Source organism: Mchenga conophoros, linkage group LG13 (assembly GCF_057382185.1).
Source record: "Mchenga conophoros isolate Kocher_MC1m ecotype Shallow Benthic linkage group LG13, M_conophoros_male_GT1.1, whole genome shotgun sequence".
Taxonomy (NCBI): Eukaryota; Metazoa; Chordata; class Actinopteri; order Cichliformes; family Cichlidae; genus Mchenga; species Mchenga conophoros.
In genome coordinates this window covers 13,002,011-13,027,666 of record NC_140538.1, presented here as the reverse complement: position 1 = coordinate 13,027,666, position 25,656 = coordinate 13,002,011, and the positions used below count along the sequence as shown (strand labels likewise).

General features: G+C 40.1%; 2 protein-coding genes across 5 annotated transcripts in view; both read left to right on the top strand.

Annotated features, from left to right (window-relative positions):
* The first annotated feature begins 1,713 nt into the window (after nucleotides 1–1,713).
* LOC146560926 (monocarboxylate transporter 9-like) lies at nucleotides 1,714–8,848 on the top strand. 2 transcript variants are annotated; one of them, XM_085296524.1, is made up of 6 exons: nucleotides 1,714–1,975; nucleotides 2,694–2,943; nucleotides 4,703–4,846; nucleotides 5,776–5,871; nucleotides 6,320–7,198; nucleotides 7,383–8,848. In XM_085296524.1, the coding sequence occupies exons 2-6, from the start codon at nucleotides 2,751–2,753 to the stop codon at nucleotides 7,565–7,567; spliced, it is 1,497 nt and encodes a 498-aa protein (XP_085152650.1). In that variant the 5' UTR covers nucleotides 1,714–1,975; nucleotides 2,694–2,750; the 3' UTR covers nucleotides 7,568–8,848. The 2 variants fall into 2 exon arrangements, with proteins under 2 accessions (XP_085152650.1, XP_085152649.1); XM_085296523.1 differs by lacking the exon at nucleotides 1,714–1,975 and adding an exon at nucleotides 1,988–2,573.
* Nucleotides 8,849–9,159: 311 nt separating this feature from the next.
* Nucleotides 9,160–25,656, top strand: part of LOC146560925 (protein FAM13A-like) — an 18,841-nt gene continuing 2,344 nt past the window's right edge. The window contains exons 1-15 of one of the 3 annotated variants that reach the window (XM_085296519.1): nucleotides 9,160–9,443; nucleotides 10,207–10,408; nucleotides 10,544–10,753; nucleotides 11,618–11,798; nucleotides 14,367–14,532; nucleotides 14,991–15,109; nucleotides 18,923–18,961; nucleotides 19,892–20,113; nucleotides 20,425–20,539; nucleotides 20,687–20,772; nucleotides 21,476–21,533; nucleotides 23,683–23,875; nucleotides 24,487–24,736; nucleotides 24,989–25,121; nucleotides 25,361–25,442. In XM_085296519.1, coding sequence (XP_085152645.1) covers nucleotides 9,414–9,443; nucleotides 10,207–10,408; nucleotides 10,544–10,753; nucleotides 11,618–11,798; nucleotides 14,367–14,532; nucleotides 14,991–15,109; nucleotides 18,923–18,961; nucleotides 19,892–20,113; nucleotides 20,425–20,539; nucleotides 20,687–20,772; nucleotides 21,476–21,533; nucleotides 23,683–23,875; nucleotides 24,487–24,736; nucleotides 24,989–25,121; nucleotides 25,361–25,442 — 2,086 coding nt within the window. In that variant the 5' untranslated portion in view covers nucleotides 9,160–9,413. Of the gene's footprint in view, nucleotides 9,444–10,206; nucleotides 10,409–10,543; nucleotides 10,754–11,617; nucleotides 11,799–14,366; nucleotides 14,533–14,990; nucleotides 15,110–18,922; nucleotides 18,962–19,891; nucleotides 20,114–20,424; nucleotides 20,540–20,686; nucleotides 20,773–21,460; nucleotides 21,534–23,682; nucleotides 23,876–24,486; nucleotides 24,737–24,988; nucleotides 25,122–25,360; nucleotides 25,443–25,656 lie in introns of all 3 variants that reach the window. The other 2 variants (XM_085296518.1, XM_085296521.1) reach the window with 2 other exon arrangements.

Sequence of the window (25,656 nt, the reverse complement as noted above, 5' to 3'; positions counted from 1 at the left end):
AAGCTTAAAATTTAAGATCGGTGGATCTTAGATGGATTTTAACCCAGTGGAATTAATAGTCCATATATGGAACCTGGGAATGTTTGAATGCATCAACATCAATTCTAGTTTCAGTCAGTAGTGCTTAAAGTGTGTCATAGCCACTCTGTAATCCACTCCCCAAACAACCTCAAATTCCTAGCTCTGTCTGTGACATGCACTACATCTAGTTGAAACTGGTTTGGAGCAACATGTCAGTGTAATGTGACTGTAAAGTACAATTAATTCTGTCTCCCTTTTTCTTTTTTACACTTAGTTTTTCAGGCAGAAGGGGATTATGGAGCCTAAATCTTTTCAGTAAGACCCCTTTTGGCAGCAGACCTCAGCTCTGGGAAAAGCATCAAAGATCCTCAAGAATTTTGAGTTCATTCAGTGTGCAAACCTGTTTTACCTCTCCTTTCTTCCTCTCCTCTCCCATTCTACTCTGCTTCCCACCATCACGCCCACTATTCATTGGTGACTTGGTTTCACAATGTTACTGACCTGAGGTTAAGAATGGGGACAAACAACATGGATGATATAACTTTATGATGCTACAAAAGAATGATTATAGCAATTAATCTCCTTGCTGTCCTTCTATGTATGTATGTAATGTATGGATTAAATTAAAAGTCAAAATTTCCTGAGACACCCTATGTTTAAAAAAATGTCTGGTTGTTGTTGTTGTTGTTGTTGTTTTCTTTTGTTTTGGGGATAGAACAAGATTTAGGGGAGATAAAGCCTATATAAGCTCTTATTTTTTTATTTTTTTATAAACACACTTTTTTTATAAAGTGAAACTTTTTTTTTTCAAGTAAATCCCAAACTCTGATATTGTGTCTTCTCTTTATAAATCAGTGGGGATGCTGCTAATATTCGTTGTTCCCTTGATTACCATAAACAAAATCACTAGCACTACAATCTCATGCATATGAGTGGTTTGTGGTTCACACATGTATGTTTTTCTCCGGCTTCATTTAAACCTAATAAAGAGATTCTCTTTAGTGTGTTGGATACCCTCGGATACCATGATACCATGTTACCTGCATGGTGCTCTCTATGATGCAGCTCGTTTTTACTAGTATTCGTTATGATTTTAAACAGACTCCAGTTATTTCCAGCGATGTGGTGACAGATTATGATTTGGCTCAAGTTTTGTACATGCATTGCTTTAACCTGCGCTCACCGGGAAGATGACTCCACTCGCGTCCTGCTGATGCAACCGGTTCGGACTGGACTGATGGAAATATTAATGATGACACCAGAGGGAAAGAAACCATACTCTCAGACCGATTTGTTAGTACAAGAACCCCAAACTTTCAGCTTGATCAGTCAGACTCAGATGAAAGCAGTATATTTCTTTCTACGTGTTTATATTGTTATTTTATAGCTACCGTTAGTTATCGTCATTATTACGCTTTCTCATTGCTTCAAAGACCAGCTTTACAAAAACAGATCCTTCATTTGTCCCCTATGACCCGGAGAGCTTCCAGGTAAACAGCTTTGTGCATGTGCATTTTGAATACTTGCTTGTTTTACACGAAGCAGGAGAAAAACATACACGTCTGAACCACAAACCACATCCGCCGCATCGCTAAGAGCCGTTCTGTCTGTCTTCTGCGCTCCAGGCGCGCAAGCGAAAGCAGCGCTTTTTCTGTTGTAGATGCGTTCAAGCTGCCGCTGGACCAGCAAGAACAGCTTTGAACCGGTTTGGTCGCCGGCTGCAAAGCAGGATGCACAATGAAACACTGTTGATGCAGTGCGTTTTCTGGTGAAGGAACCCCTATAGTCCAGCTCAAAAAACAGAAAGAGTGTGCGATGCCTTCATTTTTATTTGCTTTGTAGCGATACGAGGTGTTTTATTTTTTTTTTTAACAAGGAAAACATCCTAACATGGAAAGTTCCCGCAGAGCGCGCAGTTAGGCAGGCGCCTGCAGCTGTATTTGTATATGCTGAGGTGAGTGCCGCATGTATTGTTTTTTAACAACATTAAAAAACGCGTGTCTTTTTGCAGTGAATCAAAGATATATGGCTACAAAACGTCGTCACTTTTTTATTTTCACAAGTGTTGGTCAATGGCAGTGTTAGCGTATGGCTATATCCATAAACTGTAAGCAGCTTTTTTGGTTCCTATTTGCTTTACATTTATATTAAAGATGCCTTCTTTGGCTGAATTGTATTTACTGTAAACATGTAAATACATGCTTTGTAAACATACAGATCTGACATATCTGAAGCTTCGCACTAACTTTCCCCTTAGTGACGCAAAAATAAAGTGCGGTAGTTATGATCAGCGGTCTTAAAATCTTGGGTAAGAACAGAAGAGAAACCTCTTCTATAGCCATCTGAGCTGAGTTGAAGGGAAGGTTGAAGGTGAAATGCTTTTTTCTTTCTTTCTTTCTCCTCCTTCGAGGTGTGGTTAAAGAGAAAGGCTCAAAAGGGCCAGTTGACTCTGAGTAAGTTGCAGTCAGTCTGTGTTTAAGACCTGACACAGGTGGCCTCCCTGTTTGGCCAGGCCAGGTGCCGCAACAGCCTTCCCCAGATTAAGGCTTGAAGTAAGTGGTTTTTGTAGGTCAGGTCTAAAAATATCATCCAGGGATGAGCACTCTTTTTTTTTTTGTTTCAATTTTGCTGTAAAAATTTAATTGTATTGTTTGTTTCTATGTTCTTACCAGGAACACCACCTCCAGAAGCCATAACAGATCCCAGAGCGCAGCAATAACATCAGCATCATGGCTTCAAAAGTGCTCGATGGAGGCTGGGGATGGGTGATTGTTGCGGCTTCCTTCATGGCCCAGTTCCTTGCTTATGGATCACCCCAGTCTGTGGGTGTACTCTACCCTGAGTGGCTCCATACATACCAGCAAGGCAAGGGCTTGACTGCCTGGGTGGGCTCCCTTGTTTCTGGAGTGGGACTAATAGCCAGTGAGTAACACACATTGTAATGGCATACTATACTTCAGTATACTTTAATATACTTCATATTGGGGTAGAAGAAGTAAACTCATTAGCAGAGATTTCTCAGTCCGAGGTTGATTTTCATTATCTGATGATTTATTGGTAAGCAGTAAATTGATGTTACCATAACATTTGGATATTTTTACTTGCTGTTAACAGTATCTTAACCTCTCTGAGTTAGAGAGGTTAAGATATCATATGTGATTTGTGGTAAATGTAAAGCACTAAATCCTCACCTTTATACCTGTCTTCCTACAATTTCCTTCCCAGTTATGTACCATAAGATGTCCCTGATAACAAATGAGACATAACACCTGCTCAAAGTCTGAAGGCTGAATTATGTAAGGGGGCAATTGAACTAAAGTAAGAATGGGGTATATTGGATGTGCCAGTTTTTAATATAAAAACGTATTTATATGAAGGATTAAGCCAGTTGTCACGGCTGCGGGGGGCAGACGTGTGGTGAGTGTGAGGGAGGACCCAGACGCTGGCATTGGCTTAGATGTGGCGAGCTCTATTAACATACAGTGGAGGCACAAACAGAAACACGGTGAACAAAATAAAACCTAAAGGTGACCTAAACTGGGAATGGCTAACAAAACGAACCTGAACTGACGACTCTGGAGAAAAGCAGGGAAGAAACACAGCAACGACTAGCAACGGACATGAGTGAACACACACTATAAATACACAGAAGGGAACGAGGAAACTACACACAGGAGGGAGGCACAGCTGATCGTGATTGACAAGACGAGAGGGGAAACGCAAACTGAATACACTGGCATAAGACACAGACTTTCACAATAAAACAGGAAACTAAAAAAGTAACATTTTACTTTTACTTGGAGCAGATTTGATGTGATGTAATGGAATGGGATCACTTGCTTCTTAATCTGACCAAAGACAAAGGAAAACAAAGATAAGTTGAGGCGAAAATACAGATACTATATATATATATAAGCTTTATTGAACCCACATATAAAAAGAGAGAAGCAAAGGTGCCTGAAAGTAAACGACCATGGCCACTGGAGTATGAATGTAAAATATGAATACAAAATATATTCATCCTCCTTAGCCTTTCAGTCATTTCTGAAAGATATCATATATAGAGTACAAAGTATGCTCCACAGCAGTTAAGCAAAAGAATTAGTGATATAGGCCTTGGTTGACATTGTTGTATAAACCAAAGCTTATCTTCCAGCCTTGCTTCTTGCTGTCTTTTTCTAAGGAATGAGGTAAAAATCATGCCTGGATCTACCCCAAAGGGTGGCCAATCTCTGGACACATGTCCCAGCCGTCAGCCTGTTTCAGCACTGCAGTTTCTGCTGTACAATGGCCAAGTCTTCCTCCTGCTTAGAGAAGCAATCAGCAAATTGTACATAAGTAAAGCAGTCTGAATGGGTATGGCAGAGTGAAAAAAAATCACTGTGTACTAAATTTCAGAATTGCTCTCAGTATAGTATAAACAGTTTGTTGCTCTATTTGTAAAAGGTGATTAAAAATACATGTTAAATATTAGCCAGGTAAAATTGCAATAAGGTTGGGATTAAATAAAACTGGAACTAAACTAAGTGATGAACTTTGTGAGAGATGTGAGAATCCTTCAGGCAGGTTGCCAGTTTAAACCTAATGTGATGTGTCAGTGTCATGCTTTGTGAGTGAGATGAGATTTCTGACCATCACTTTTTTTCTGCCTCTGTGTCTCTTTCTGCCATTGCTCCTTCAGGTCCTATCTGCAGCGCCTGCGTGGACAACTTTGGCGCTCGCCCTGTGACCATCTTCAGTGGTGTAATGGTGGCTGGCGGCCTGATGCTCAGTGCCTTTGCTCCAAATGTTGAATTCCTTATGTTTTCCTATGGGATTGTGGTCGGTAAGGAAACACTTTATAATCACACTGAATGACATCCTCTTTTGTGTTTTATGCTATACTTGGCAGTGCTTCAAGAACACCTGAGATTTATTCACCTGACCGTCGTTAAGACAGTCGGCTATGGAGTTCAGTCTTGTCAGTGCGCAAAACGTTTTTTATGTTTCTTCGATCATTGATGTAGACTAAGCTTGTTTTCTTCTAACATATGAAAATCCTGTAACACATTATATAATCATTTGGAGCAAACAGGGGCACATGGCCTTGTTGAACTGTTTCGCACCATTAAATGCTGATGATCAGTTGGGTATTAATGATTATCACTGGCACTGAGAATTAGTGGACAAGACATACAGTAGTGTGACGTAAGAGTTGTTTGATATTGCTTGTTGACAGAAAAACAACATTATAGGTTAGCCACATTCCTGTATGACCTTTTACTGCCTTTGTGGCCTCATCAGTATGCACTTGTGCCCAACACCACCTGTTATTGCACCTCAAGTGACAGCCCCGCTATACTTAATCCTGGGTATCCATCGCAGGATTAAATAGTTCCTTTAGCGAGTCAGCGCTAGAGGTCAGAGGCCATGCATCTTTGAAAGCAGTCATTTATTTTTAGAGTGGTCCTTAGAATGCTGACTGTAGCTGTAAAAGCGGTTTACTGCTCACTGTATCCTTTGTTTTGCTGAGGATATCTGATGCACAGTGTCCTCTGAACTTAAGGCTTCATGCTGCTTGTATAAAGCAGTGAGTTCAAGTTTACAGCAATATTGTTTAACTAAAATCTACAAAACATACTTTAAAAATTGTGATTAAAATGTAGTTGTTCTCTACTCATTAAGCAGTCGTATTCATGTGCCATTGCATCCCCATTCTTGTTTATTTTTCATGTTTTACGTGACATTTGCGTTTTCTTCTTTCTCTTACCATAGGCCTGGGTTGTGGTCTGGTCTATGCAGCCACCTTGACAATCACCTGTCAGTATTTTGACAAGAGACGCGGCCTCGCCCTTGGCATTGTCACCACAGGTACTGCTGCCTTCCTCTGACCTGAGGGCTATGGGTGCAAACCAGGTCTCCAAGCTCACTTCTTTCATGTTTGCGCTGCTGGGAACCTTAGGAAGCTGAGGTAAACATCAGTAGAGTAGCAAAGTCAGAGTGGTCTGTGGGGTAGGGAAGAGGACTGATGACCAGCAACCAGATGTGGTTTGGCAGTCGAAACTGGTAAATAGTTGAACAAAATGTTGTGAAACTACTTGACATAGTTACATTTTAAAGATTATTAGTAACATCCAAGTCTTATTTTTAAAGTGAGTCTAGCAATGATTTAGAACTACAGAGCCATCTCAACACAGAGCCGTCGTTCTGGTTGTCAGTTACACTTTAAAGTTAGTGGATGATAAGGCGCAATGGCTTTAAGTTGTATCGATTGATGTGTTATTGTATTACTCATTCCATTTCTCCTTTTCTCACCCAGGCACAAGCGTTGGAGCATTCATCTACGCCACTGCTCAGAATGAGCTCATCATGTTGTATGGCTTGCATGGTTGCCTCCTTATCATTGGAGCTTTAGCACTAAACCTCATGGCTTGTGCTGGCTTCATGAGGCCCCTCAATATGCCTGGGTACTACCTCAAACAGAAGGCCGCCCTCGAGCGCAACACAGAAGAGCAGATTTTTGAAAAGCCCCAATTGGGAGACCTGAAGATGACTGCAGGTTCTACTACAGCTACTCCAGAGAAAACACTGGGTGTGAAGGAATTGCTCATTACCATTGATGCCAAGGACTTGGCCATTCAGACTATGAAGAAAAAAGGCAGCTTCTTTTCTGGGTTTGATATCATAAAGGTCATCAAAGAGAAACGGCAGGCTTACTCCAAGTACATCCACTCCATGTCTGAGATCCTGCAGGACCAAGTGATGGTGGCTTTCTGTATCGGTGTCTTCATGTTTAGTTTAGGTGCATTCCCACCTGCGCTCTTCATTGAGGATGTGGCACAGAGTCAAGGACTCATTGAAGAAGTTAGTCTAATTCCTTTGGTATCAATAGGGGCCATTGCAGCTTGCGTAGGTAAACTAGGGCTAGGTATCCTGGTGGACATCAGGTGGATCAACAGCATCTATCTCTATGCCTTCACCATGTTTGCAGGAGGTGTGGCACTGCTCATTATTCCTCTCACTAACAGTTATGTAGGACTGCAGATCCTGTCTGCCATTGTGGGTTTCGCCAATGGAAACTGGTCTCTCACCTCCTACATTACCACTAGGATTGTTGGCTTGGAAAAGCTGACACAAGCCCACGGCATCGTCATGTTCTTTGGAGGATTTGGGATCATACTTGGGCCCCCTGTTGTAGGTAAGTTGTAATTATTCTATTTTGTGCTAATATAAAAACCTGATGTAGCTTTTAGAGACGTTTCAAAAATCAAAATCTTACAGGGAATTGCAAAAGGCCTGTTAACTTCAGGAAATGACTCACTGCTGTGTCTGCAAGGAATCCCTCTCTGCTCACAGTTTCTGTTTTTCTCATCACTTTCTAGGGTGGTTCTTTGACTGGACACAGTCATATGACCTGGCGTTCTACTTTAGTGGGAGCTTTGTGTTGCTGGGAGCATTCCTTCTCACTCTGCTCACCCTTCCCTGCTGTAACGGGAAGCACCCCGAGAATGACAAACCGGAGGTCCTTTATAGCAGCAGCTGTGACAAAGTTGCTTCAGTAGCCTGAGTCTGAACACCTTTCACAAGATTTCAGATATTATTCAGCAACTTTCTTTGAACTCCTAGAAGAATATTTTTGTTTTGACTGTACAGGGGTCACCCACTTATTTCTGGTGCCAGATATTAATACACCAAAATTATTAAATAGAGGCCATTTCTCTGTGCTTGGCCCAGTTTCTCAGGTTAAATCACACACTGCAGATCTCTTTTGAAGATTTGATTCTGATGCCTGTGTCGACTTTTATTACTGCCTCATTTTACGAGGTAAACTGAACAACATTGTTCAAATTTGAAACACTGATACTCACTTTATTGTTAGTCTGAAAAATAAAGACAAGGTGCCATTCATAACGCTGGTAAAACAAATCTTTGTAAATTTGTTCTGTGTTATTTTAGCGTGATGACAAACATATATAACTTTTTTTTTTCATGATTACTTAACTATAATACTGTTATATCTTACCAAAGCATCCGTAATAGTCAATACCTGTCAACACATAATGCCTGTTGGAACAATGATAAAGCCTTTGTTTTACATGATTTTTAAAGTGCATTCACTTAATTTATACACATACCTCTTTTTTTCTGAATCAGACAGAAGTAGACGAAGTCATTCTGATTCAAAAATATGTAAGCACAAGAAGGAGATCCCATTGTTTTTCCAACAATAGCAGCATGTTGATTCTCTTTCTGGTGTGATTATTATGAACTCTGCTGGCATATTCGTCTGACCAGGCTGGTCCTTTTCATTTTCATGTTTTGTCTGTCTATGTTTATGTGTACATTCTGTCTGTCAGTGTTCACACAGGCATGTTTGTACATGAACACAGGTTGTGTGTTTGTATTATTTGACCTTGTTTTTTTGTAATACAGCAGGTTTGTCCTTTGTGCGTGTGCCATTTATATGCACAAATCAGCCATAGAGCTGTAAAAATGTTTTTGCTTAATTTGATGTCATCATAATTGTAATGAATACATTGCAATAGGCTTTTTTTGGTCACTTGAATGTTGGTGAATAGATCACTACAAATGCCCTTGATGTCTTGATGTTTCTTAACAGTAAGTTGGGACTAGGGTTTGCTTAATTTGCCTTTTATATTTGTAGAGGGTACTCATAGAGCATGGGTTAGGTCCTGTTTATATGGATGAGACTGTAAGATTTGGCCACTATTATTATTATTTTTTTATTCCATTATTATACTATTTATGTTGTTTGTTTATGTCTTTATTTCTGTTCATTTAAACAGAATTTTTAATTTAAAAGTGTCAATAAAAAAATTCAGATTAATGGTATTGAGTCTTTACATTTTTGTCGAAATAACTTTAATCCCTAGTACAAAGTAAACATGTCCTTGGTCATGTTTTTCTGCATTTGCCTGGAACACTTAAGGTAAAAATAAATAATAACATAATAAAACATCTTGATATATATTTTTCCACTTAAGCTCCTCTACAAATAAAATGATCTGGTGGCAATTTGGGATACAATTCCGACACCGAGCATCTAACCTACAGTAAAGTAAGCTACAGCATCCTGGTCCTGAAGGGCTCGACTTCTCCTTACCACACGTCACCATGGTTACACTTGTGTCACGTGACTAGCAACCTAAACAATATTTTCCAGGGGGGAGCTAACGTAACGGTGAGAAGAAGTACGCTAACTACTCAATTTTAACAACAGCATTCCCCATCCGTTGTACACCTCGCACACTGGGATGTGAGGGCCATGGCAGTAATTAGTCTTCGTACGTCGGGCTTTCAGATAGTTTCAGAGAGCGGATCATCATGTCGAGGAGGGAAAAACCTGTCTACATTTCAAAAAAGGAGAACTGCCCCGGTTCGCTGAGCTGAAAATGGGAGCCAGTGCTTCATTATCGCTCTGTGTAAGTTTCGCCTGAGGTCTTATTCCACTTTTCGGTATTCTCGACATGTTCGTTGTTAGTCCGAGAAACACTCGAAGTTCAATATATGTACCTCCACACAAAACTTCTTATAACCTGGAAACATTTAGTTAATGTTAACCGATATATCTAAGTTAACGTTTATTCCTGGAGGTCTCGTTATATCCAGGAAAAATGGCATTTTCTCCCGAGAGAGTGTGCAGTTTTAATGCTAAACAGCTAGCGTTTTCGCAACCTAGTCAAACAACTCACAGGTAATGAAGCAGAGATGGGGAAGTTTTCAGGATGTCCGCAGGACCTGGCTACTCTTAACCCTTTAAAGCCCAGCGTGTCGGATTTGATACATATGTTTTTGTGAGTTTTTGAGACTTCTACATCATTAGCGCGACTTTTTTTTAATCTTCAAAAAATGATATAAATTGCATGACACATTTTTAATGACTAAATTGCAAAAATATGGCTTATGTAGCAAATGTGATAAAATGTGATACAAATTAAAACTCATATATCTATATATATATAAATGCAGATTAAAATTTGATATATTTTTATATATTTTGTCTAAAGGGTCAACAAACACACCAATATCAAAAAATTAAAGATTCGGGTAGTTATTTCATGGTTCAGGTTTTAAAGGGTCAAAAGAGAAAAGAAAATACAGAGAGAAAACCCCCAACTGTGGTTATTGACTATAATAAAAAACTTTGACTGAGTCAGCTGCATTGTGCCTCCTCTTGTCATGCAGAGCGACGTGTCTTCAGTGAGAATTGTGAGGCCCAGCGCCAAGATCAGTCCAGAGCCCTTCATTCCCACCCTGGTTACGGAGCCTGAAGAGGCACCCAGGTGTGTGTTTGGTGTTGCTTTGGAAACACTGAGAGAGGAAGGGCAGATGGTCTGTGGAATACCCCTTGTGTTAAGAGACATGGTGGATTACTTGGATAGGAATGGTAATTGCTCTACCCCCCCCCCACACACACACACACACCCCCTTTTCAGTCTCACCTTATTCCTCATTTCTTCCTTGCTTTTTCTTGCAACATCACCTGAATGTGCACTTAACTAACTCTCTTTCCTCATTGCAGGAATACAGCATAGAGGTCTGTTCCGTCTGTGTGGGTCAGTGGTGCGAACCAGGCAGCTGAGGCAGCGGTGGGACAGTGGTGAGAGGGTTGACCTGGACCATGAGGCAGATGTCCCTACTGTAGCATCTCTACTAAAACTCTTCCTTCGGGAGCTCCCTGTTCCTCTCATTCCTGAGCCTCAGCGCAAACAGCTGGTTCTGTTCATAACAGGTAATGCCAATTAGGTGGTATCACATTTTATTAACTCTAAGGTAAAATATGGTTGCATTGAAATTGGTAGTATTATTGTTAGTCCTGATGCAAGCAAGGCTGAGCTCAGTCAATATGTTAATGCGCATCTTGATCCCATTTTAACACATCAAGCTTTCTTTAAAAAGCTGGAAAGGAAATTTGGCGTGGCTGAGAAGCTACCTGCTGCTATCAAGCCTCACTGAAATATCCTTTTAAAATATTCTACAAAAAAAGTTTAAATTTCACACAAAATTGGAGTATGACATACAAGGAAAGCATGTTCTAGAAGTTTTTTTTTCTTTAGATTTTGTACCGTGACCTACATTATACTGAAGCATGATAACAAATCCAAATATACAGCAGAGTAACTAGCGATGGAACTAATGTACCTGTACCAGATCAGTGGCCTGATCTTAAAAGTCAGCCTGGGAACATGTGAAAAAACATGAGCAGCTATGATGCTTTTAAATCCAGAGAAAACAGTGCAAAAACCTCACCATTAAGTACCAAAACATGTATATGCAAATGCACTTTGGAAACTTTATCTATAAACTGCTAGGTAAAACTATCTTAATCTATCTTATATTTATGTAGATTCATTCTGCTTTGTATCAGCACTTCAAGCTGTTGGTGGCTATTGTACTCTGAGTAAGAAATTAATTATTTACTCGGTAAAATGACACCCCTGTTAACAGTGCCTATGCCAAAGAACTAGAGACACAAGTGATGTTAAAAAACTATTCAGTATGAATTCTCATGCAAATTTATATATGTTTATAAGATATAAACTCTTTAAGTCTGAAATGTACATGTTATTGTATTTTGTGTTTTTCTTATTTTTAGGATACACAGATGAGGAGGAGATGAACCAAAGTCTGAGAGAAAAACTATCCCAAATCCCTGATGACAACTTCAATATTTTGTCTTACCTCATCTGCTTTCTATCCAGAGTGGCCACTCACAGCCAGTCAAACCACATGCCTGTGGAAAATCTGGCAACCATCTTTGGACCTTGTATGTTTCAGTAAGTTGCAGTTATTAATGCCACATTCAAATCCTCACCAAAGCTACAGCGTGACATAAACACTTAAGCAGAGAGTTTAGTGACTCAAAATTGTATGTTCTGCCATGCCTAAAAGTTTTGGTTTTAACATTTCGTTTTGAAGAGGTTTGTGGTTCTAGTTTCTCTTCATTTTCACAAAACACTGGCTTTTTGTCATGATGGCAACCTACAACATGTCAGCAGCAGTTCAGATGCCTCAGTGGCTTTATGTGTCTTTTGCATGGAGCTGGGTTGGTCCCTTTAAGGAAATGGGTGTGAACTGGGGTTAATAATGCAGAATATGTCACATAAAGATACAGACAGGGGTCATCAGGATTTTGCCGGTTGTTTCTCCCTTCCTGTTTACAGAAGTCAGCCATCACTGTAAACAAGCACAAACTCTAGGGAGCAAAAGTGTAAAGTTAGACTTTTCTTGCTTGAGTTTTCATCGCAATTATAATTGGTCAGCATCTTTTAAACAGTTCCTCCATCCTTTAAACTCACAGTTTTGCCTTTTTTCTGCTGTAACAATTAACGTCATGTCAGTGGAATGTGGTGTTAGTCATAAAGTTCTGGATTTGTGGGGAAAATATCTGGTGATTATAGGCTGAGTACAAAGAGTTGGTTAGGGTGTGTGGAGTTGGCAGCAGTGGTTTGGAAAAAAAATATGGAGGCGGGTTTGAAATGGTTGGTAGTCTTGGAGAGCTGCAAAATGTTCGGTGCTGTTTTGCTTCTGACCTGAGATCTGAGAGGAGTGGATTGAATGAAAAACATTAGGGGATGAAAGACTGCAAAAAGATGTTCAAAAGTGATTACTTTGTTAAAAAAAGTAGCTTCTGGTTTTTGATTGTTTCTTGGTTTTGACTGACATGCATTATTATGAGCGCCTGCCACTTTAACTTTTATATATGTCATTTAAACCTGTTCCTTTCCTTGGAGGTGTCAGTTATGTAATGTGTCTGACATACTTCTTCCATGCTGACCTATCAGCCATCGACTCAAGTCAAAGTTTATTTATATAGCACATTTAAAAGACTAGTGTACATCAAAGTGCTTCACAATAAAACCGCAGTGTGGGCAGAACAAAGAACAAATAGTACAATTATACTTAAAATTGCATTTGCCGAATGAAAGCCAAACTAATTTGTTTTAAAAGCTAAGTTAAACAAGTGTGTTTTTAAACGGGATTTGAACTATTGAATTGATTCCGAAGTATGGGTTTCGACTGGGAGATTATTCCAGAGCCTAGGGGCAGCGATGGCAAATGCACGGTCCCCTCTGGTTTTTAAATGAGACCTTGGTTGCATTAGGAGCAGTTGGCTGGATCTTAGTGCTCTCTTTGGGTGTAGCTTGCCATCACCAGTGTGTGAATGTCTGTGTGAATGGGTGGATGACTGAATGTGTAAAGCGCTTTGGGGTCCTTAGGGACTAGTAAAGCGCTATACCAATACAGGCTATTTACCATTTGTACAGCTCAAGGAGATCAGTTAAGTAGCTAGGGGCCAGGTTATTTAGAATTTTAAAAGTGAGCAGAAGGATTTTGAAATCAATTCGATATTTGACGGGAAGCCAGTGTAGGTTAGCAAGGACAGGGGTGATGTGCTCATGCTTTCTAGTGCCGGTTAAGAGGCGTGCTGCCGCATTTTGGACTAATTGCAGGTACTGAAGGAGGGAGAGTTGGAGGCCCAGGTAAAGAGAGTTGCAATAGTCCAATCTACAAGTGATGAAGGCATGGATACGTTTTTTGAGTTCTTTATGTGGTAAATAGGGCTTAGCTTTGGAAATTTGGCGTAATTGATAAAAGCTGGTTTTTAGCACAGTAGATACTCTTTTTAATTTAAAAGAAATATCCATAAGCACTCCGAGGTTTCTGGCAGAATGAGAAAGTGTATATCCAGCGTTTGATGGTTCAATGGTCGAAGATTCAAAAGAGTTTGACGATCATAGGAAATTAGTGCAAAAACATCCGGGAAGCATACATAAAGTAAAACGGCAAGCAGTAGGCGGAGCTTGGGGAGACGAAGCAATGTATGTATTGCATTGTGATCTTGTTCCCATATAGGCCATGTGGACTTACGTCTATTATTACATAGCCAAATTTTCACACTCACTTCATACGGGATGAACTTTTTGCTGTTGTTTACACTGAAGAAAAACTGAAATGTAGCTGTCAACAATAACACTGAAATGCAATTGCAGCATAATGTAAACATGTCAAGACATTCTATTTTATTCTCAAGTGGGGTTTCCACACTGTACAGGATTATCTGAAATGTAATTTAAGCAGATGTTTCCAAAGCCAAAGTGAAATTTCATAGTTGTTTACTGATGTTGTTTTTGTCACTGGGCAATGTCAATGCTGGGTGCATAGAGCCCCCTTATGCACTCAATTTATCTCAGTTTACTGATGCTAATTTCCACCACTAGATGGGGCCCATTTCCAATATGTTTACAACATGTAATGAAAGACATTTACAATTCACAGTGCATCATACAGTATGTATGTATTGCGTTGTGATCTTGTTCCCTTTTCTCTTTTTTGTTTTCCAGTGTTGCAGAAGGACCCAGGATGCTGGAGGAGCAAAGTGTATGCAATGCCCTGTTGCTCCATCTCCTCAGGCATGCAAAGGCTCTCCTTCCAGCCCCAGCCGTGGGCTCCTCAATTGCCTCAACCTCACCTCCTCCTCCTGTCCTCTCTGCTCTTTCACACTTTGAGGTGAATCCAGTTTTTTTTTAAAACTAGATGTATGCATCTATTTTGAATTAATGTTATAGCTCTTTCCATCAAATATAGCAGTTTTACATGGTAGTGTTAGTTATTACCAGCCTTTTAGCTCATGATATTCAGTGTGTGTCACATTATGAATAGTCTGTCTGTTTCTTCAGAAGACGTTCTTTAATTTTACAGATATTTTTAATACATTTTGTGGGCCATAGGCAGTAACATTATTCATCCGTTTTTATCATATATTATTTATTGTATGTTATGCATTAAACTGAAAGTAGGATTTATTGCCGCTCTATTACAGTAAAACCTTTGTTGTGACGTTTCAGCTGACTTGGAAGCAGTTAAAACTGCAGAATCTTGTGTAGTAAATGCAGAAGATTCCTTCAATGGTTTGTAGTCTGTCTCTAGTGGTGTGTTTGTGTGTTTACTGTTGATGTCCTTGCTAGGTCCGACCCAGCAGCTGTTACTCAGACCACAGCAGCGTCCCCAGGTTTGGGGTGGAGAATGCCGTGTCATCAACCAGTCCTGCTAACCAGACAGTACGGCTGCAGACTCACCTCAAAAGGTACTGTCCCCTAGCACTAATGTATTTGAAATTTTATAGATAGATAGATAGATAGATAGATAGATAGATAGATAGATAGATAGATAGATTTCCCTTTAGGTCTTTTTAAGGCAAGAAACCTGTGAGCTTCAGAGCAGCACCTTCTTACAGTAACTTTGTCAACCAATATTTGTGTTCTGTTACTTGTCCAGCTTGACCCATTTGACCTTTCAGTCTAATGGACAGTAAAAATAGTACCAAATTTATTTTCTCCCAGAGAGACTCTACATATTTCTTTTTCAGTTGTGAATGTTTGTTGCTGCAAGCTTGTAAATGGAAGTTCTGTTTGAAGCACATTTTGTTCTTGCCATTTTAGGCATAAATGCTAGTAGCTGTTTACCCTGTGATGAAGCAACGATGTTATCAGATGACATCAGGCTCATGACGACTAAAGGAAAAATTCAATATTACATCAAGATCACAGCCATATATCAAAATGATCAGATTGTTCTTACATTACCAACTTGTGTCAATTTAAAAAGCAGGCATCAGTAGCTGGGCAGCTACAGTACGAGGCATGAAATATACATTTTTTGTACGTGTCATTTTCAGGTTGGATGTAGAGGAGTTGGTAGCAAAGACCTCAGTCCATTTCCACAACTCATGTTGATGCACAAAAGTCATGCCTGTCTAGCTGCCGATATGTTTTATTAAGATTTGTTTTATTTACCTTAAGACAGAATAAGCTGAACTTGTCTGAGATATTGGTCCATGCATTCATTTCAATCAGATTAGACTCTACTCTGTTTGCTAAATTATTCAAATTTCACTAGGGCACCTTTTAGCTTGTTCAGAATGCAGAAGCCTCACTTTATTGACTCACAGTTCAACACAGAATTACCTTAAAAATCGTTCTGTTAGTTCATAAAGGTCTCAGTGGTTTAGCCCCACCACTAAATTGCTGATTTGCTGGGTGCCTATAACCCAGTTAGACCTCTCAAATCACCAGGTATAGATCTTTTAACTGTTTCCAGAATTAGATCTAAGGGTTCTGAGGGTTTTAGTTACTGTGGCCAAGGTCTTCAAAACAAGCTGCCTGTTGACCTGAGGTCGGTAACAAATATGCCTGCTTTCAAAATCAGACTCAAAACCTTTTTATTCTCACAGGTTACATCTAATAACTGTGTTGTTTTTATTGCCTTAAGACATTGTAGGGATATATAGTTTTGTTTATGTTTTTATCTTTTATGATAAGCACATGCAGTGAAATGTGCTACATAAATAAAATTGACACCGACATTGTATATATAATGTAGATTCAATGTGGAGTTCTTATCTAAGAATCAACCACCCTGTGTTTATTTGTTATCTCATAATTTTATATAATCATCTACTGATTCAGAGCTGCAAGATCTGTCACCAACAAGCTTCGAGAAGATTGTCAAAGCTTCCAAGACAGTTTTATGTGTTCTCGCTGCATCTGAGTGTTTGTTTAGCTCTAATAGGGCAAACAAATATCAATAATTTTTCATCAACAGCTTCCCACTCTCATCTGTTCTTCAGGCAGAAATGTTGAATCATTCCAACTGTCTTTCTAGTTTAAATATATTGAAATCAAAGGTACACAGCATTATCTTTTTATTAGTTTCATTTCTGTAGGTAAATAGGAGTCGGGTTAAATATCTACAATACGGTAACAAGAAGTGAAACTGTGTTTAGCTCATTTATTTGTTTCCTAACTTAAGAGTAGCAGCACATTGTCTCCTCCATTTCTCCTCGTTTCAGAAATGCCTAATTTTTGTTTTGCATGCATAAACAAGAAGGGATCATATTTATTTTTTGCATCTGCACATGCCAGACTGGTATCTGTCGCTGGGAGAGATGCCTGGCATTTGCCTGCTGTGCTGTCTTGCCATGTCTTGACCTTGGTGCAGTCCCGCTCTAATTATATCTCCAAAGGGTTTCATTTCAAAACAGGTGTCCATTCTGACTTTTTCCAATTACATAAGATGATATTATAAATATACTGAATGATTCTAAGAAAAAGTATCATGTCTTTAAGTCAGCGCATTGCAGTCATATTTTTCAGTCTTTCATCCATTTTCTTCCGCTTATCCGAGGCCCAGTTGCAGGGGAAGCGGCCTAAGGAGAGAAGCCCAGAGCTCACTGTCCTTGGCCACCTCCAGCTTGTCTGGGGGAGCACAAAGGGGCTCTCTCCAGTGTGTCCTGGGTCTGCCCCTGGGCCTCCTTCCCGTGGGACATGCCGAGAACAACTCATCCAGTAGGCACCCAGGAGATGTCAGATGCCTGAACCTCCTCAACTGTCTCCCTTCGATGTGGAGGTGTAGTGGCTCTACTCCAAACCACTCCTGGATGGCCGAACTCCTCACCCTATCTCTAAGGGAGAGGCCAGCCACCTTTCTGAGAAAGCTAATTTCCACCACTTGTATCCACAATCTTGTTCTTTCGGTCACTACTCTAGCTCGTGACCATAGGTGAGGGTAGGGATGTAGACTGACTGGTAAATTGAGCACTTTGCTTTTACGCTTAGCTCTCTCTTCACCACGATGGACCAGTACAGAATTCGGATCACTTCAGCCGCAGCACCAATTCATCTCTCGATCTCTTGCTCCCCTCTCCCCTTTATTTGTGAACAAGGGCCCGAGATACTTAAACTCTTCCACTTGGGGTAGTAACTCATCTCTGACCTGGAGGGGACACTCCATCCTTTTCCAGCTAAAGAACATGGCCTAGTTGGAGCACACCCTCTGGTCCCCCTTCTTAAAGATGGGAACCATCTTAATGTATCGACATCCCTGTGTTTGAACATGGTGTGGATAAACTGTGGTTTGTACAGAAGTTCAATAACAGAATACCGCTTGGGTTTAGATCTGGTAGGCCGTTCCTCCCAATAATGACCCCTCCAGGTTTCAATGTCATTGCCCACATGACTATTTAAGTTTTCTGGTAAGGCGATGGAGTCCCTAGGTGGGGCACGCTCAAACGTCCCACCCAGGGACTCCAAGAAGGCCAGGTATTCTAAACTGTCATTCAGCACATAAGATAGCATCCCCCAAACAGACCATCTCAAAGGCTGCCAGAGGCCCGACCTGACGGCGCAGGGGAAAAACCCTCTCATCTACTGGGAAAAACTCCAAAGTACAGGCAGCAAACTGAGGGGAAAATAAAATTCCCACCTGAACAGGTCCTTGCAGGGCACCCATGACATAGATAAGGAACTCATAAAATTCTCATAAAACTCTCATTTTCAGGTTCAAGTTTCAAGGTTTTTTTGTGTAATAGGATTTTTATTGGCCAATGAATTATCTTCCTTATTGAGTCATGTTTTTTTTTTTTTTTTTGTTAAATATTTATTGTGTAATTGATGTGTTTAGGCATGATTTTAAATACCCCCCATTTGCGACCTTGTATCTATTTTTGTTAGTTTGTGTTGCCTTTCGGCTCTTAGCATCTCTGGCCTACTTCCACCCACTGCTGTGCCAGAACTGGCACTGCTGACCCTGAATATGACCAAGTGTTTCTGTCTGGGAGCTCAAATTTCTGTCTGTGCACAGCTGAATGCTGAGGTGTGTTTGTGTGTATGCATTCTTGTTTGTGTGTATGAGCCTGGGTACCCATGATGGGTCAGTTCTCTGGCTCTGGGTGCTACTTTTTTATCATTTAGCACCCATCATCTGTGCTCTCTTTTCTTTATGTCTTTGACTTTCTCCATCCACCCAAAGCAGCAAACTGTTTACTGTCATAGGTAAACTGCATAATGTTGTAAGTTAATCGGCTTTGGCAGAATATGTTTTCTTGTCTCATCTGCTTCAGCATCAGGGACAACAACCATGGATCTACAGTCTTCTGCAAGTGAGTGAGTTCATGCAAGGTAGCTTTAGAGCCAGTGGACAGATGTATTTGCTTTGCAGCAGCGATCATTCATCCATAAAAAGGTTATGAGGCTGCTGGTATCACTCAAAGCAGAAGTCTAGTCACAGATAACCTGACGAATTTGTGTGTTTTAGGGTTTTGTTAACATTATTTGGTGATTTGGTGTTGTCTGCAGTTTTCTGATAGCTGTTGTTTCTGCTGTTCACTAGCTTCTGTTAATATAGTGGATGTTTAAAAAAGGGAAACTTGAAGCATAATTCATTTGGGTAAATCAGTTGTGCTTGTTTTTGCTGAGGGCAGCTCATCAGAGTTTTATGAGACATGTCGTTTGTTTTTTCGATTTTACTCCTGTGAATGCAAAATGATATACTTTAGTTTATTTTTCCTTGATTTAACAATGCGTTTTATTTTATTTTGTACCCTACAGATTTTTTTTTTATTTGTTCTTTGCTGTCTTTAAGTGTATTAAAGAGTCCCTGCATTTTAATGTGCTAGACTGAAAATTGGCACATTGTTAATATATCTTTTACTATTGCCTAGATAAGAAATTAACCATGAGAAAAATTATTAAAAGTTGCCTTCCTGTAAAAATGCCTGCTATCAATTTAGTTATTCCTTCTCTACGGGAACATTTGCATTGTGTTTTTTTAGCTAGACCATTTGTTCTTCTACAGCGGATTGTTCTGTTAGTACCATTTTAGATGAAAATGTTCACCAAGCCTTTGGTAAAAAATTCTGTATTTTAACTTCATCAAGGTTTCTAGCTCCAAAATATCTGCTCTTGTTGCTTCTTCATGAAATCATTACTTAAAATGTATTAACACTTTAAATAGGGTGCCTCATTAGAAAGTGTTTTCTGTCTCGCCTCATCTTCTCTTCGTGTGAACTCTTCTCTCTGTCTCTTCATAGTACTGACACACCGGTGCAGGGCTGTGAAAACAGCTTTGACGTCAGCACTGACATTCAGAAGCTGATTGCAGACCAGGAGGTTCTGGAGCAGAAGAGTGAAAGTGTGGAGGCAGGCGGTGTGCTCTCCTGCCCCACTGACCCAGGGCCAGGGCAACATCCACCGAACAGACCATCTCAAAGCACACAGGGGGAGCTGCCAGAGATGGAGTGTACCACCCTGGGGTGAGTATATCTGTCTACCCATTTTCTACCCAGAGATTATGGTGCTTATATAGCACTCTTCTACTCTAACTTTAACAGAGGATTCGAAGCGCTTTTTACAGGCCACATTCACCACATTTATTCATTCAGAGCCACAACAAAGTGCACTCTGATTAATGTATCAAGGGCAATTTGGAGTTCAGTATCTTGCCTGAGGACTATTTGACAAGGTCACATCAACATTATGTCTGGTCATATTATCACAAGAAGATAAAAAAAAATATATTTAGTTTCTCCCATCAGCCTTCTCAACCATTTCTCTTTATCAACAGAACCTTATCACAGGTGGAGGTGTCCTCCATAGCGAAGAAAGAAGACATGTATGAAGTAGACATGGTCAAAGATGGAAAGGTCCTTTCCTCATCTCTCAATGATGACTGTTCTGCGGTGTGTATTGTTTTGTTTTTTTTCACATTTTATCACAAGTTTGCTTTATTTCTCCTTTTTTATTGATTTCTACTGTTTAGTAACAGCATTATAAAAGCTCACTAGGTGTCTATAACGTTGCATGACTTGGACTAAACTGCATTTCAGGCTTCTGCAGACACAGGCCACCTGTCATCTATTTCAGAGAATGAAACACAGAGCAATGCCCAAACACTGAAGCAGCCCACAGAGAGGTGAGAGGAAGGTTTCTTCATGCACATAACAGAAGATGATTTTTTTTTCCAGCTGTGGTATTCATTTATTTATTTTTTTATTTGCTTTGTATGCCTTATAGCCCTGTTTGATTATGAGGCATGGCAGATGGCAAAAACATTTAAGTCAAAGTGAAACTGCAAATTTCAGACTCCTCCCAATCGAATTTTAACATTATTCTAAAAATCAGAGAGAAATAAGATTTACATTAGTAGTCTTTGTGTGATCGTTAATGTTACATGATTCTATAATAGTTTTTTCCCCTTTGTACTGCTCCTTGGTTCGTCTTAGCTCAGCTCATCTCCAAGCTCTGCAGTCAGTTTAGAAATGGGTTATGGGAACAGTGTCCTGCTCACAGTCATGGTTTTGATATGATTCCAGTCTAAATAACACTGACACGCCACAGGGGCTCACGTGGAACAGACCGTCTAGCTGGATGTGACTGACCTACTATAGTGGCAAGCTGAATTTTTGTTTACAGATAGGTCATTGCTGTTATGTCCCACTGATGTCAGACATGAATAACCCATGGCCCTAATGGCATTGCCAGCTAACCCTCTGGCCACAGAGCAGCAGATCTGTATTGATTATAACAGACAAAGCATTAAATTGGCGGCCATGTATTTATTTCATGTATTTATTTCAGTTGTATTTGCCTTTTGTTGACAGAATTTTCTTTTGCAGCGTCTCTTTCACCTGTTTCACCAAGGCAGAAGACAAAACCACAGTGTCTGAATGGAAGGTAAATATGGCTCTTTAAACATTATAGCTACCCTCTCCAAATAATTTCCACATTCTCCTTTAAACTCTTTTTTTTTTTACACTAGTACGACTGTTCTGTGACAGCTAGGCCAGTCTGCACAAAAGTGAATATATTTATAATGCACGTTTAGAACATCCAGAGTGATTTACAAAGCTAGAAAAAGGGAAGCCCTGGGCTGAAGGCTAGCTTAATGTAGTGCACTAAAAAAACGAGAGAGAGACAGAGAAAGAAGGAACGAATGAGAGAAAGCCTTGAAGTTCAGGTGGATTGTCTAAGATTTTAGATCAAAATCAAACTGTAAAAGTGATCTCTCATACCAGATAAATATGAAGGGAAGCACCCAAAGTAGTTAACGTAGTCATCTGAGCAGTAGCTAAATACTGAATACCCTCACAATGCCCCTTTTTAGATTTGGAGGTCACACAGCTGGATGATGGTGATTACAGTTTTGCAATTGCTATCTGTTAAAATCTGTTAAAATTTTTGATTACAAAGTCATCTTAACTTTTTTCACAGAAACTATTCAAACTATTAATGAAATAAGTCTGTGTGGTGATCAAAAATAACTGGAGAGCTATTTTTTATGTCTCTATTATGTATCATTATAATTGAAAATTTTCCACATCGGTAAGTGTGTGGTTGCCCACATTGATATGTGTCAGTAAGTAGGCTTTGGGAAGGGGATATTAACATTGGTTAAGCTCTTTGTTCCTTCAGAGGGGAAAAGGAGGAGGAGGATGTAACGGTTCTCCTGACAGGCATCATGATTGCAGAGGGAGAAACACAAGAAATGACGCAAGTTCTCCTCCCTCATGGTCTTTATAGATACATAAGTCAACACTACTTATGTCACCAGGATGAGTGATGCTGCAATCGATTGTGCTTGTGTGTATGTATGTGGAAGAGGATGGATGGATGGATATATATATATATATATATACACATATATATATACATACATACATACATACATACATAGGAGCAAGGTTTCGTGACTGTGGGTTCTCTGGTTTAGTAATGATAGCCTCACTTCTGCCCCTCCCTTACATCCTTCCACCTCCTCTGTGACGCACAAAGCCTTGTATTTAATTTTTTCAAATTTTGTTTTATGAATGAACAACCAAGGAGGTGTAGAAATAAGAAGCCAATCCTGTATCTGCTGCTGTTAATGATATTGATGATGGGGGTGGTGCAGTTACAAATCTATTATTTTTTTTCACTCTGCATATCAGCATCAGAATTCACTGCGTATGCACCCACTTGCACACACTCACCGAGGCAAACGGCTTCGTGACTCCCCGCAGCTCCATTAAACAGACTCCTTGCTTCGGCTTGACGTTGCTGTGGAAACACCTCGTCATATATTGAACCGCTCTCTTTTCTTGCACACACGCCCCCACATCGCACGCAATGACTGAAGAGGTATTCCTGCCACCCCTATTCTTCCGTGCATGATGAATAATCCATGTGGAGGCAGATCAGCAGCAGAAGTGTTGGGAATGCCGGTTTGAAGGAAAACCATGTGGATTTAGGGATGTGATATCTTTTCTGGGGGCTTGCCATATTATCATACACTGCCCACAAACAGGCGGATCAGGTGATCTGGGAATCACGGTGACACAGTTAATGGAATTACTGTGTATTGCTCATCAGAGATCCCACGCTGTATGCTGGTGCATATTAGGAATCTGACTGACAAAGGGATTCGTATCTTGCGGGTTGACTGCTGACAAGCTTGTAGTTGCTCACAGAGCTGAGGGGGGTGACCGCAGTGGGAATTCGATATTTTTTCTTCTCTTAAATGTGTTTCTTGTAGCGATTATTTGCAGTAACCTTTCATAACTACAAGGAAATCTAAAGACTTGTGTTCTGTTCCTCGTACGTCAAACAAGCAGCCTGCTTATAAAGCTGTATTCTGCGTTTTGACTCATACCTTTTTCAGGAAGACGACAAAACCACTCTTCTCACCTCATCTTGCAAATCTTTACCGAGCCACACTCTGGACCAGAAGAGAGTGAAGAGATTTTGAAAGGACTGCTCAAGATTCCTGAGCATGATGTGAAACGCTTCTTTTTCTCTATCCTGTCCTACCTGCATCCTTGAAGCTATGTTTTGCTTCTGCTTCCAGAGCCCCTCTCTAAAGCTGCAAGCCCTGGAGGCTGACTTGGGACCTCCCTTAGCATCAGGAGACCCTGAACCTCAGGATAACTTACCTGCTCAGCAACAGCCTCTGTCTAATGAATCGCAAAGGCTGAATTTGACCCACAGCCTGCCATTAGCGCCTTCTCAGGAACAGCAGACAGTCGACTCATCACCGCCTGGTAAGACAAGAACAATGACGATGCTGTTACAATGAAATAGTAATAATGATTTTTTAGCTTCCAGTATAAACACTGCACTGGCACTGAAGAGCAAAGCTGACATGATTTGTAAACATTAAAAAAACTTTAAAGTTTCAGCTTTGTGAGATAATGGGTTTTATTTTATATGTACTAAACTTGCAGCTCTACCTATGGTATATAATTCAGTCTCAGTTTTCTTTCATTTATTTTGCTCATTAAAGCTGTTGTAATGTTGCTGTCAATAATTGTTGGCCACAAAGTATGAGCTTGATTATTTAGAGCTGGGTGTATCTTTCCTTGGTAAGTTAGGTAACTAAGGTAATATTGTTGCATCACTCTACAGCTGCTGGTGTCCGTGGTTTTTTATTTCTGTTATTTTCATCCTTTTGTTTGGGCTAAACATTGTTAAAAACATGTATTTATTTTCTTTTCGCATAAAGATTATAACAGCTACACGAATAATCTTGTTTTACTGATTTGTCACAAACAGATAAATTAAGATTTTGCAAATTAAGATAGGATTTTAGCCTAGCTTTAATTTTAATAAACATAAAATTATCATTTTACTTCACTCTTGCTCTCTCCTACAGCACACACCCCGTCCCCGCAGCTGTCAGATTCCAGTCCTGTCCATTCCACTTCTGCTTATTTAGAGGAACTTTCTGGAGAGGATACACTACCGAGCCCATCAGGCCCTCACGCCAGCCCACTCCTTTCCCGTTTTACGATGACTGACTGTCCAGTTCCCTCGCCACGTTGCCCCAACCTCAGCCACAGCCAACGCTACAATCTAGACCCCGACACAGCTCCATCTCCACCCTGCTCACAGCACATACGCATGTAAGACGACTTCTTTGCCGCTGACATTTGTAGCTCATAAATGGAATCCTCTCATGTTATGCTCTTGCTGTAGGTTAAAAATGAAAAGCAATTTGGAAATGTTTTTTGTTATTCATAATTAATGCTAATACCTTACAAAATCATACTGGCTGTTATATTTTGTGATATTTAACTACACCCTTTGAGTCCTTATTGCGTGGACCAATGTGCAGATGTAGAGTTAAATTGGGCATATGTTCTTCTTGTCTCAAGGGCTCGCTGCAGTGTCCTTACAGAGCGAGACGAGGGCACCGTGTCCATCTCAGCTCTCAACAGGCACATCCACACGCTGAGGAAGAGGATCAGGCATTTTGAGGAGTGTTTTGAACAGGAGAAGCATTATAAGGTTTGGCAGTGAATCAGACTTGCTTCATCAGGGTGCTGTAAAGATATTTAAGTTCTAAACTGTTGCTGCTAAGGATGAATTACTCCCTCTGCTGGAACATTGGTAGCATAATGGTTTGTTAGACAATGAGGAACAAGCTGGTGATAATGATTACTTTGAAAAAACACTTACTTGGTATCCAGTGCAACAGACTGGCCACTGTTATGTGAGATATCGTTTTCTGTTGTTTTTTTTTCCAGCCAGCACACAATGACAAGACAGCACATCCAGAGGTGGCCAGACTGATGAAGGAGCTCATCAGGTGTCGCAAGCAGCTTAAAGGTCAGTTATATAACCAAAAACATTCGCAAGTAAATTATTTTAAAAACTGCAGCGGGGAAAGAAGTTTCGTAAGTGGTTCGATTATCGGAGCTACATTGAAGCCTGAGCTGAAAATATGTACCTGTAAGCTAAACAACTAATTTTGAAACGTTGACTTAAATGTTGCATATACCATGAATGTAAATGTCAGTAATGTAGGAGATAACCCATATGT